The 12775-nt window shown below is 43.3% G+C and overlaps 1 protein-coding gene across 1 annotated transcript in view; it reads left to right on the forward strand.

Annotated features, from left to right (window-relative positions):
* The window catches only part of LOC121452303 (galactocerebrosidase-like), a 49488-nt gene that overhangs the window by 34226 nt on the left and 2487 nt on the right, over window positions 1-12775 (forward strand). Inside the window, exons 11-16 of the mRNA XM_041658365.1 lie at window positions 1374-1463; window positions 4457-4543; window positions 6451-6601; window positions 7634-7814; window positions 8721-8884; window positions 10074-10150. Coding sequence (XP_041514299.1) covers window positions 1374-1463; window positions 4457-4543; window positions 6451-6601; window positions 7634-7814; window positions 8721-8884; window positions 10074-10150 — 750 coding nt within the window. The remainder of the gene's footprint in view (window positions 1-1373; window positions 1464-4456; window positions 4544-6450; window positions 6602-7633; window positions 7815-8720; window positions 8885-10073; window positions 10151-12775) is intronic.

The raw sequence follows: 12775 nt of genomic DNA on the forward strand, positions 1-12775 counted from the left end.
ATTTTTAATCACAAAGTATATTTTTTTTATTGTCCTTGTGATTTGTTTCTCGACTTTATTTCTCAGTACCAAGGTATCTTTATATTTGTGTTTCTGTGAAATTTGCAACTTTCATTGTTGGTGCTTCATCTCATCCCATTCTGATTGGAGAACGTACTTCCCAGTGTTCCTGAGAGGAGTTGCAGCTGTTGCCTTGCCGGTGGGCCATCCTGAACACTGACTGGCGCAGACTAGGTGCCCTGTTGCCTGTGGAATTCCACACGGCTCTTTCTTAGATCTGTTTGGTTGTTTGTGTTCATTTCTCTGCTGTGAATTATGACAAGTAAAATCTCAACCTTGTAGAATTGTCTACAATTCTCCTCTCTTCTGTTAGTTTTTGTTTTCTATGATTTTGAGATTTTCTTAGTGTTACTTCAGATATTTTAATGTATTGACTTCTGGCATTAAATTTTCTCACTGTTTTTATTTTTCTTTTGTTTTAAAATTGATTTTCCCTTTTTGTCATTGCTACTTTTTTGGTGGCATCTGTTAGTGTATTTATTTCCCTTAATCATTGTTTTCAGCCCGTTTCTTTGAACATAAAGCTTATCTCCTTTTCAAAAGCACATAGTTGGGTCTTGCTTTTCTTAAACTTATCTGGCATTGTGGTCCGATTGTTGAATAAGCACTAGTGTTGCTATGGTTGAGTTTATTTTTGCCTTGTGATCTTTGTTTTCCACAGTCATGATTTTGTTTCTATGTTGTATTCCTCCTCTGCCATTTTATTCCACATTTAGTGAGTGCTTTCTGAGGCTGCATTCTGTTCATTTAATAATCTTTTCACTATACTTTTGGGAGTTGCATCTTAGCGATGGTTTCAGAATTCACCGCCCATACCTTACTGCTTCAGGACCACTTTAGACTTCAGTTTTCTTTGTCCTGGACAGATGCAGGGGTGTTCTTCTGCCTTTTCATTCCCTTTAGGCTTTTATCTTTTCCCATTTTTAATTATACACATCACATTTCCAACAGGAAGAGAACAGAATGCTGTGAAATTATTACTTTAGATGATTTTTTAAGAGTGAAGAGAAGAAAAGAGGACAGTATATATTTATATCACCTGTTATATTTATTTTATCTATGGTTCTTGTTCTTTGGATATGTTTCTATGTATTTAACTTGCCATTAGGGTTATTTCCTTATTCTAAGCTTTGGCCAGGCACACTATCATTAAGGTTATGTTATGAATGTATTTTTTTATAGTTTGAAATAAATTCAAATTTGTTATAAATGTTTGCTTCGTTTGCTACTCTTCAAGCATTGATTATGTAAAGTTTCCCCCACAATATAGTGTGTATATTATTTGGATAACTTACATGACTCTCTTCCCTCAGAGTCACAAACACTCCATGTGTATACGGCCATATCTACCGTATTATAATGTCTCACGCCAGCTGGCCACCTTCACTCTCAAGGGATCTTTGGTAAGTACGTATGTTTGACTTTCATTTTGCTTTCAAAATTTGTGTTGGGGTTAGACAGATGGCCTAGTGGTTAAGAGTGCTTGCTACTTTCTTTAAAGATGGAAACCTCTGTCAAATAACTCACAACTATATATAACTCTAGCTACAGAGGATCTCTTGCCTTCTTCTGGCCTCCAAATGTCACACATGTGAGCATACAGAAATAAGCAAATAAAACAAATCTTTACAAATTTATGAAAATTTTGTGTTATATTACAGGCCATCAGTTCTTAAAGTCTTGAAGTCATGTATTATATAATTACTAAGAATTTGTATACAAATGGAACCTGTCCTGGTGCCTTGTATCTCCTGCATTTCCCTTTTAAATAATAGTCTTACGTAATAGCTGGTCTAGCCTGGCCTCACTACACAGTGGAGGATGACCACAAACTCCTGAGCATCCCACCTTTTCCTGCTGAGAGCTGGGATCACAGCCCTGTGCCAGTACACCTGCTTCAGGGGGTGCTGGGCAAGGAATGCTAGGCAAGCCCGCCACCAGCTGAGCCACGTTAACAGCCTCTTCTGACCTTCTGACCTTCACAAACAAAAACAGAGGCCAGAACAGGACAAAGCTGCCTGTGGCTGTGGGGACTTGGAAAGCTATCAATGGTGGTCTAAGATCAGTTCTGTGGCCTAAGCGATTTTCCTTCCTCCCTCCCTCCCTCTCTCCCTCCCTCTCTTTATTTCTTTCTTTTTTTGGTTTTTCACGACAGGGTTTCTCTGTGGCTTTGGAGCCTGTCCTGGAACTAGCTCTGTAGACCAGGCTGGTCTCGAACTCATAGAGATCCGCCTGCCTCTGCCTCCCGAGTGCTGGGATTAAAGGCATGCACCACCATTGCCCGGCTCCTCTCTTTATTTCTTACTTTCTTTTTTTTTTTTTTTTTTTTTGAGACAGGGTTTCTCTGTATAACAGCCCTAGCTGTCCTGCAACTTACTCTGTAGGCCAGGCTGGCCTTGACCTCACAAAGATCTGCCTACCTCTGCCTCTGAGTTCTGGGATTAAAGGCATATAGCAACCACCACTTGATGAGAAATTTTTAAGCTCTAAAGCTTAGAGTATTCCATACTGAAAAACAAACAAACAAAGCCCACTTAAACAAAAATACCCGAAAGTCACCAATTTTTTTAAACCTCTTATTAAAGTTGAAATGGAAGAAGCCAGTGTACTTCTTACTAGTGATGCCACAGAATAAGTTTTTATACCAGAGAATTATAGGCAGCCAGCAGGGCTAGGGGTGAGGATTTGAGAGGCTAAAGGGAGACCAATAAGAATTCATTATATACATTCATAAAATTAAGAGAACAAAATTTATTAATATAGAAGAAGACAAAATATCTACTAATTGTAATAAAAAAGCAGTGTAGTTTCTCTAATTCCTGGCAAAGGGGAGCTTGCTCACAAAGCACACAGAGTGGAATGGCTGCATTCTGTATTTGATTAAGCGTCCTAGCAAAGATGAGCTTGCTTACAAAGCACATATAGTGGAATAGCTGCATTCTGTATTTGATTAAACATCCTAGTAAAGGGAAGCTTGCTCACAAAGCACAGAGAGTGGAATGGCTGCATTCTGTATTTGATTAAATGTCCTACTCCAGGAAGCTGGAAGGCTTCAGAAAGAGGCACTGATATAGGCTCTTTGCTATTTAACAGCTGTCTCCAAAATCAAGCTGAAAGCTACATGTTTATTTTTTTATATTGCAAGCTCATGCCACCCACGTATTTATCTAAAGTACATGACAAAGACGGTCAGAGATGTAAAGACAGTCCAGCTACTTGTGGCAGTTACTGCTCAGAAGCCCTAAGATACTGCTTGAAATGTTTCTTTACCAAGTTGTTAAAAATCATATGGGTCTGGTGTTTTCTGTGTAATCCAACTGTGAGCGTGGAGATGCATCTCCTCTTGAATTCTCTTGAAAGAGGAGTCTCTTTCTTATATATGTCTAGAATTATTGCCATTGTCAATGTGGCACTCAGAATTTACTGACTTGAGAGAAATTACTGTAATACATAATAATTATAATTAATGATAAGTATTAAAATATGAAGACTAATTTAAGATACTTTTAGGACATTATTAATTATTCATACTGGATCTTCAGTTTTTGGTTAGCATTTTTGCATTCACCATAATATTATATACTTTGAAGGAAAACATTTAGAACATAATGATTACCTTTGAAGAAGTTTAATTTTATATGGATGTCAATAACACAAGAAGGCAGAAGAAAGCGAGGTAAGATTCTGTAATAATAAGTAAAGACATTTTAAAGTAATTAAATGTTTAAGAAAGCTTCTTTTTACATTGGGAGGCCAAGGCACTAAGACCTGTGATTGACATTTGCCAGTATTCTCAGGTGTTAATGCAATGAGCTAACAGGGTAGAGAGATTTATTGTCTGTAGTGCCCTGAAAAGGAAGCATGACAGTCTTCTTCTGGGACCCTGGCCACGGTCACAGAGGAAAGCCGTTGTTCCCGAGGACTCTCAGTTTAAGGTGGTGGCTTAATCAGGAAAAGAAGTAGACAGATTCAGTTGTACACCTACTTAACACAAGGTCAGAGAACACATACTCAAAAGCAGATGGCAGGAGCACTTCTGAGCATGCCCAGTTGAGTATTGTACCGATCCAGGCTGATTTGGTTCCCTAACAATGCAAGTCAGTGTCTCAAGGGCTGTGCTGGTTTTCCTTGGGTTTCTCCGGAATGTCTCCACTGAAACAAAGCCAGAAGAGGACAATCGTGCCGGTTCTTTAACGCGGGCGTTTGTTGCTGGTGGTGCCTGCTTTGCTCAGTGGCTAGTGTTCGTAGGAAACGAAAGCGTTGCTGGAGCCTGTCTTCCTTTTTCCGAAAGTGTAATTGTGTTAACCTTGAGACAGTTCTTTCTGCAGCAGGATGAGAGACCGATTCCAGGATGTGATGAATCTCTCAAGCATGCTTTCTTGTGTTTTCTTCCCAGAGAGAAATACAAGAGCTCCAGGTGTGGTATACCAAGCTCAGAGGACCATCGGAGAGGCTTCATTTCAAACAACTGGACTCTCTATGGGTAGTCTTAAAATTGATTCCTCCGTTTGGGGCATTACAATAGTAAAAAGGAACAAATGTGATCGATGAATTAAAAGGGAAGTTGATTTTATGACAGCAGGGCGGTAGAGATAAACATCTCTCCATATTTGTCTTAAACAGAAACCCTGAGTAAGGTGTGAAAACCTTGTGTATCCGTAGCTGTATTAGTGCTTGTTTATATTGGTGGATGTGCCCACTGCTGTCTGGCCGCCCAAGTGAGAGATGTAGGTCTCCTTTGAGATTGTTTCCCTCCGTCCTGGTCTGTCCCCTTGGCAGTTGGCTGTAGGCAGTTCTGCCCTCTGTGTTTTCTCTTATTTGCCATTGTTTCTTGTCCTCCCCGCTGCCTGTCTCCACTCTTCATTATGCCTCATTGTTCAGAAACTGCCCACGGTTTCAACAGACTCCAGTCTGAGTCTCAGGGCAAGCCATGGCCCTGCTGCTAGAGCAGTGTGCCTGCAGTCCTTGGTTTGGAAGGCATCATCAATCTTCCCCGTCAGTTCACATTCCCCATGTGACCATCCCTGTCCTGTCATGTGACCACCACTGTCCTCTCAGGCGCTGGAAGATAGCTTTCCCTTCCCGAGGCAGATCTCAGTAGCTGGCCTCTCCTCACAGAGAGTAAACTCCTAAAATGGCTTCCATCGTATCTCTGAAGATATATGTCAGCTCAATTGTCCATTTCTTTGAAGCCTTGCTCACCTGACCCAGTGCAGGACTCTATGTGGATCTCATTAAATACCCTATACCCCTCCCCCAGGACTTTGGTTACCTTGAGATTGGGGCTCTGCCTTGTTTTAGTCCAGAGGTGTTTGATCCTTGGTAGTTCCCCAGGGATGGTTGCAAAGAGTGAACTGGCCCAAGCAAGCATATTACATCATTGGACTGACTTTATCGGCTGCGTTTTTAATAATAATGTTCTGACAATTAGCTAGTCAGTATCAGTAATTAAATACCCATTACAACACTCTCTACTTGTATAATAATTTGCTAGAAATCATATAATGCGATTGACTTCCCCCATAGGAATATTATCTGGCGTTAATCCCGAGCCAGAACGTGGCACTGGATATCCATGGTTCTGCATCTTTTTATCCTTAAAGCCAAGAAATAATGCTAAACCCTTTAGTTCAGTGTAGATAAAAACTCATTAAAGTTTGAAAGATGAGCTCAAGCTCAGTGCCCACGTTAGTTGTGTGGGATTCTAATGTTTCCAGAAGGCAGTGCCTATTACACGAACTGGGCTCTAGAGAGTGTTTCCTCTGACCATACACTGAAGCAAGCTAAGCAGGCCCTTTTTAAACATCTGGTCTGATTCTCACAACAGCCCTCTGAGATATGTGTCCAGAGCCTTGAGATGAAAAACTTAGAAAGACTGCGTCGCTAGGGTCATATATGTGGCCTAAACCTAGCCTAGTAATTGAAGCTAAAACTGCGAGTACAATGCGCAGGTTTTGGTTCTTAGCTCTCGAGTGTGTGAGGTTCCTAGTGCTCACCAGCCGAGCTGTCTGGGAGCTTTTGTGCCTTCTTGTCTGTTAGTGAAGCTCTGGAAGAAACAAGCAGCCTCTGAGTTGCATTAATCAAACCAACGTGAGCTTTAAGGAGTCTGTAGTCCAACAGAGGAGGCAGCTGACTGATAGAGACTTCCAGCCATCTTGGCCTTTCCCCTTTTCTGTTGGAACTTCTTTTCTACAAAATATCATCTATACCCTCTTGTAAAACACCCTTAGAGACTGCCGAGGGCCTTAGCATTGCTGTGTCTTCCCCACGTGTTTAGGAAGCTCTAGCAGAATGACTGTCTAAGCTTGCTTCTTTCAAAGCTGTCCCCATGCCCACACCTGTGAGGGTTCTAGCACCTGGCCGTGAATGTGGGGCCATCTTCTTTTTCAGCTCCTGGACAGCGGTGGCAGTTTTGCCTTGGAACTGCAGGAGGACGAGCTGGTGACACTCACCACTCTCACCACAGGCCGCAAAGGCAGCTACCCTCCGCCTCCCAAGTCGCAGCCCTTCCCGAGAAACTATAAGGATGATTTCAACGTTGGTGAGTGGTCTCTAACCTGCCTCACCTGCCATCCATCCTCTGCAGAGCAGAGCACTGTCTTCTCGTCCGACTGCATGAATGACAGATAGATAGCATGATGTCCAAAGTCCTGATGTCCCTTTCAGCACTTTGAGTTTTACCTGGTTAAAAGATAGCTAATATTTCCAGTTCTTTGAGGCGAAGTTGTATTTTTGAGTTCCAGAAAAAGATGCAGAAGTCATTGTGAGGAGGAAAGTTATAATTCTAAGCCCTTTTGGGTGAAGCATAAGATGATAGCTGGGTACCGCCTCCTTGACCGGCCCTACATGTTTCTCTGATGTGGAGGCTAAATCACGGTTCCAGGGAACTGAGTGCCTAAGGGCAGCCATGCTAGAGTTAGGGGCTTCAACTCATTGCTTGCCGGAGTTTAACCCTCGCATCTTCAGGAGGGTCTGCCCTGATGTGATTGGAGAAGCCTTGGAGGATGGGCCGTTGGGAAACCATCTGAAAGCAGAAGCGTGCTCATTGTGCTTGCATCTCTAGAGGACCAGCAAGCAGCGGCATTTGCTTACCAAGCAATAGTGGTTGGTGGGCCTGAAGGCTTTAAAGTTGAGTCCAGTAGCTCTATAATCTGCCTCCAAAACTGATGGCTGTCAATGTACAGAGTGTCCAGATGTACAGCGTGATGTACCCGCATCCTCCTGTAGAGGGCAGCACTGCTTGTTCCACCCAACATGGAGACTCCGGCCTGTGCCACTCACTGCTGGGTCTCACATTCCCGTGGCAGGGCATGAACGTTCAGCTGCTTGACATAGAAAGGCCTTTGGGCTCTGGTACTGGCATCTCCAAATATCACACACACACACACACACACACACACACACACACGTCTTTAGGTCTAAATTTTGGTAGGTTTTAAGTATTATTTATATTTTAAAAATCACTGGAAAGTGTCTCACAATATTCCACAGATATCAGACAGGAGGACACTGGTAAGGGGTTGATGCTCGGCCTCTGAAACACTAAACAGAAGATGTGTTGTGTTCTGAACAGAATACCCATTTTTTAGCGAAGCTCCGAACTTTGCTGATCAGACCGGCGTGTTTGAGTACTACATAAATAACGAAGACCCTGGAGAGCATCGCTTCACACTGCGCCAAGTTCTCAATCAACGACCTATCACCTGGGCTGCGGACGCTTCCAGCACCATCAGCATTATAGGCGATTACCACTGGTGTGTGAGAGAGATGCCCTCAGTGTCTAACCTCCTGATCTGGGTCCATTCTGAGTGACGAGCTTGCAGTAGTCCTCATGTCAAGAAGCCTACTAGGCAGGTCATGGTTGTGTGAACTCGGAAGCCCTCAGATTATTCCAGGTTGATAATAACTTTAGTGAGAGAAATTTAACTTTAAAGGAAGAATTGAGAATACTTGGGACTTGAGTATATAATAAATAATACAATATATTATAATTACAATTTAATGCTTACTTGCAGACCTTGTGATTTGAAGTTTATCAGAGTTGATTTGTTGAGCTGGTTTTGCCACCTGCTGGACAAACAGTAGAATTCCACCTAAGCTAGGTCTAGGAAGCTACTTAAAAAGCAATCCGGTGGGGCCACTCCAGCCCTCAAATCGACTGTCCTTTTAGAGATGGAATTTAGTCAGATTATCAAGGGGGTTTCTTAATCTTGATAGATAGAAACATATAATTGGCCTCAGAGTAGTTAAAACATCCCTGGCTTGGGCTTCCTCCTGTGTTGGTGATGGAAATGTAGGTAAATCTTTCTATTCAGACTCACCAGAAACTTTGCCTTTATGCACTATGAAAGTGCCTCATTCAGTATCACACTACACGACGACAAACTGCTTTAGTATAGAAAGGCAAGTAGCATACCGTTCCAGTGCCTAAAACTAGTAAACACTGTCCACCAACCCATTGAAAGAATCAACAAAGTCAGTTCGCTTAATCGTGTAAAACTTGAAACAGCCGTTAGGATTCTTGAAGCCCATCCTCGCTACCTGTTCAGACAGAGCCAGTTACTCCCTCAACTGAGGATGGGAGACATTTGCTATGAAGTGCTTGTTACCGCTGGGTTGGTACCATGAATGCAGAGCTAATTGACTCTTTGACCCTGCAGGACCAACATGACTGTGCAGTGTGATGTCTACATAGAGACCCCTCAGAGAGGGGGCGTGTTCATCGCTGGAAGGGTGACCAAAGGGGGCATTTTGGTGAGGACGGCTACAGGAGTTTTCTTCTGGATTTTCGCAAACGGATCTTACAGAGTCACAGCTGACCTGGGTAAATGACACATCTCAACGGGTCAGGACTTACTTGGAGCCTGTGTGTCTAGGGGGGAAGAATTTCAGCGTGTGTCAAGTCCCGAGTTATTCAGAGCCACAGCTATTTAGTTAGTGTGGAGGAGAGCAGCTCAGCAATGAGAAGGAACAGTAGGAAGGGTGTGCAGCGCTGTGAGGGTGAGCTTTTGAGGACCCAGGTGGGGTAGTGATGGAGGGAGAACACATTGGGGAGCCTCTCAGAAGACTGTAAGTATTGGTGCTTATGGAAATCAAGGGGCAGGCTGAGCCTCTTAGCAAAGAGACTTCTATCCCCTAATACATGGAATGCTGGGAAGGAGTTTGCCTTTTCTCTCTGACATCTGTCTCAGCAACACTGGCCTATGCAGAACAGCTCTTAATGCTGAGTGGGGGCCTAGGTGCTCGTTGACACTGGATTGCACTTAGGTCACCCAGCTGCGGTGACATGAGGTCTTGTGGTGGTAACTTCTTAATTCTCAAATCTCTTGACTTACCACATTAGTGACATTTTTTTATTTTATAATTTTCTGATCTTTGTTCCAGATCAGAAACTAGAGAGTAGCAGGTGGTAAGGGTATTGTCATAGTGTGGCCCATCTAGGAGGTACCTCATTGATACATAGATTGCTTGTCCCCAAGTCCCCAAAACCAGTTAGTGGTGGAGCCAGAACTGGGAATTTCAACCTGCATCTTCAGTACCCACTGCTGTAGTTCGAAGTCACCTCTTGATGTTTAACCCTAGATTTCTTCCAGACAGTCAGATGCCCTAAGTGGAAAGCTAGCTTATTCAATTCTCTCTCTGTTGTATTGATGCTGTTTTCATGGAAGCGTCTCTAGTAGCCTTGGGCTCTCCATTAAGATATAAGTGTATCTGTGGGTTTCCATGCTGATATGTCAGACATGGTTCGTTTTTAAGTTTATCTCATTTATTTTGCTGTGAGTGCAGGTATGTTCTGTGGTGTAGAATCCACTCTCAGAACAGGCTTGTGTAGTGTGTAGCCGAATGAGGAATTCTCCTTGGAAGTCACTTACAGATCTGGAAATGAAGGGACCGTGCTTCCCTAAGGCAGACTTAAGTACATACAGGTACCATTTCTGAAGCTCCTGGAGTTGTATGAGCCTGAGATTTAGGTTTTACACGTAGCCCAGATGAGAGATCATTTTTTGTTACAGGTGGATGGATCACATATACTTCAGGACGAGCTGACATTACAGCGAAAAGATGGTATACACTCCGCCTAAGTATTAAGGTAAGTTACGGACAAGAAAGAGTGAAAATAAAATGTGTAACTTTCTAGAGTTTTCTGTTAGAAAAAAAGTAGAAGGGTAGAAACTATGAAATGGGGGAGTCTGCTGTGGAGTCATTAAAGCCTCCGTCCAGAGATGGAGTGCTGTGTCACAGAGACCCAGAAGCTGACTTTTTAGACCCTGTTTTCTTTTAACTTGTTTTTTTGTCTTTTAGATTGAGGCATAATTGGTTAAGTGAGCAGCTGAACTAGCTGTTCTCGATGTTCTTGAACCAAGAGAGTAAATAGAACCTGCCAGAGTAGCAAAGCCATAGAAGCTTATCCCTGCTGGTCTATGTTAGAGATGATCCTGGAGTGATCATGGGAGAAAGGAAGTCTAAGCATCAGCATCAGCATCCTTGGTTGATCACACGGTGCTGGCTGACAGTGCTCCTGAAGGATGCTGTGTGGGAAAGTGTCTTCCCTAGTAGCATCAGCATCCTTGGTTGATCACACGGTGCTGGCTGACAGTGCTCCCAAAGGATGCTGTGTGGGAAAGTGTCTTCCCTAGTAGCATCAGCATCCTTGGTTGATCTGATAGTACTCCCGAAGGATGCTGTGTGGGAAAGTGTCTTCCCTAGTAGCATCAGCATCCTTGGTTGATCACACGGTGCTGGCTGACAGTGCTCCCGAAGGATGCTGTGTGGGAAAGTGTCTTCCCTAGTAGCATTAGCATCCTTGGTTGATCTGACAGTGCTCCCGAAGGATGCTGTGTGGGAAAGTGTCTCTTCCCTAGAGGTTCTTTCATACCTTCGCTTAGGTTGTAAATAGAAATTAAAATTGAGACTGAAAAAACTTAAAATGTTTCACTTGGTATCCATTCAACCACTGGAAATGAGAATTCTGATTTTTAAGCTCTTTATTAGTAGACTTGAGGATCTAGTTAGGGTGTGGTTAGTTTATTTGATTATACCATTCTTAATGGCATAATTGTTTTAGTTGTTCTTTGATAGAATGATCCCAAACATAGTTCCTGAATGTTTATGTGGTGTGATTGGTGGAGACGGGCATTTACAAGAAAAATTGCATTTATTTCTTTTTAATTGCAATTTATTTTTAAATTATTTTTGAGAATTTCCTATAGTGTAGTTTGATATATTCACCACCCATCTCCTACCAGATCTAACCTCTTCCCTTCCCACATGATGTTGTTTCCTCTTTTTTTTTTTTAATCTGTCACATCTAATTTACATTGCCCACATCCTCTTGGGTGTGTGACTATCCCTTCGAGCATGTTCTATCTACCAGGGGCCACTTGCTTTAAGAAAACTTAAGCTTCCTCTCAGTGTGGTTGTCAGTTGCCAGTTGCTCCTCGGCCTGGGACGGGAGGGGCCTCATACCCACCTCTTCTCTCCACATTGGCAGTTCATCTGGTGTGAGCTTACACAGGGCTCATGCATGCTGTCACAGTTGCTGTGAGTTCATAATTTAGATGTCCTGCTGTGTCCAGAAAACCATTTTCCTGTAGTCACCCATTGTATCTGGCCCTTATAAACCCCTGTCTCCTCTTCTGCATGATCCCTGAGCCTTGGGAGGATGGGTGTGATGTAGGTGTCCTGTTTAGGGTGGAACATTCTTTACACCTTGCCCAGTTGTGAGTCTATGTGTTAATCACCATCTGCTGCAAAAGGAAGCTTCTCGGATGAGGATTGAAAGCTGCATTCATCTATAGGCTTAAGTCACTAAGAGTTGGCATAATATATGCTCGTTAAGTGGAATAATAGCGATGGTGGGATCTCTCCTGGATCCTATGACCTGATAATAGTGCCAGGTAGGTAAGAGAGAAACACTAAAAGGTCTATTCCTAAGTATAATTCTGCCACCAATGTTTCTTTTGAGACTTGGGGCAGACCAATTAACTTCTACCACTCTCTGAATTGGAATTAGCTACCTTCTAGATTAGTCATGCTAGATGAAGGACTTCATACTCAGGACTGGGCAAGCATTTGACCTGAAGAGCCAGGTGGGAGATAGTGGGGCTTGTGGTCCATGTGCTCTGTGCTCCTGCCACTCAACTCTGGAGTTGTCATGAGATAGCCATGGCAGACAAGAGGTGAATGATTAGTGTGCCTGCTTGCCAATCAAAGTTCACTGTGGAAATAGGTGGCTGGCTTGGTTTACTGAGCTTTGTTCTAAGTCAGTAACTTGGAAATGAGTATGAAAAAATTATGACACCCCTTGCTCTGGCTTCCTAGTCATGGCAGTTAGAGAAGACTGTGCCAAGTGGGCCATGCTTGAGCTTAGATGTGGATGAAACTGAGAACAAGCTAAGTAGCCCTCATAGCTGGTGCAGAAAGCAGCTGGTCTAGCCTTGTCTAGGGAGCATCTGGGAAGCCAAAATGGCTGGAGCCTGGGGAGTGGGACCAGGAGGCACTGTGGCCCCGTGGGACAGGCCATATGTCTAATATGATTTGTGTATGTGTGTCCCTTGGCCCAGGGCTAATGGCCACTGCTCTAGAAGTGGCGGGGGGGGGAGGGGTCCAGGAGTGCCTTTGAGAGGGAGACAGCTGTACACTTGTGTAACCAGAGGCGTATGGATTCACACTGGGCCCTGGGTGACTTGGATTTGTTTCCTGGATCCTCTGGAGC

This window comes from Microtus oregoni, unplaced genomic scaffold (genome assembly GCF_018167655.1).
Source record: "Microtus oregoni isolate MIOR12 unplaced genomic scaffold, Mior012 000009F_ref0000495, whole genome shotgun sequence".
In the NCBI taxonomy this organism is placed as follows: domain Eukaryota; kingdom Metazoa; phylum Chordata; class Mammalia; order Rodentia; family Cricetidae; genus Microtus; species Microtus oregoni.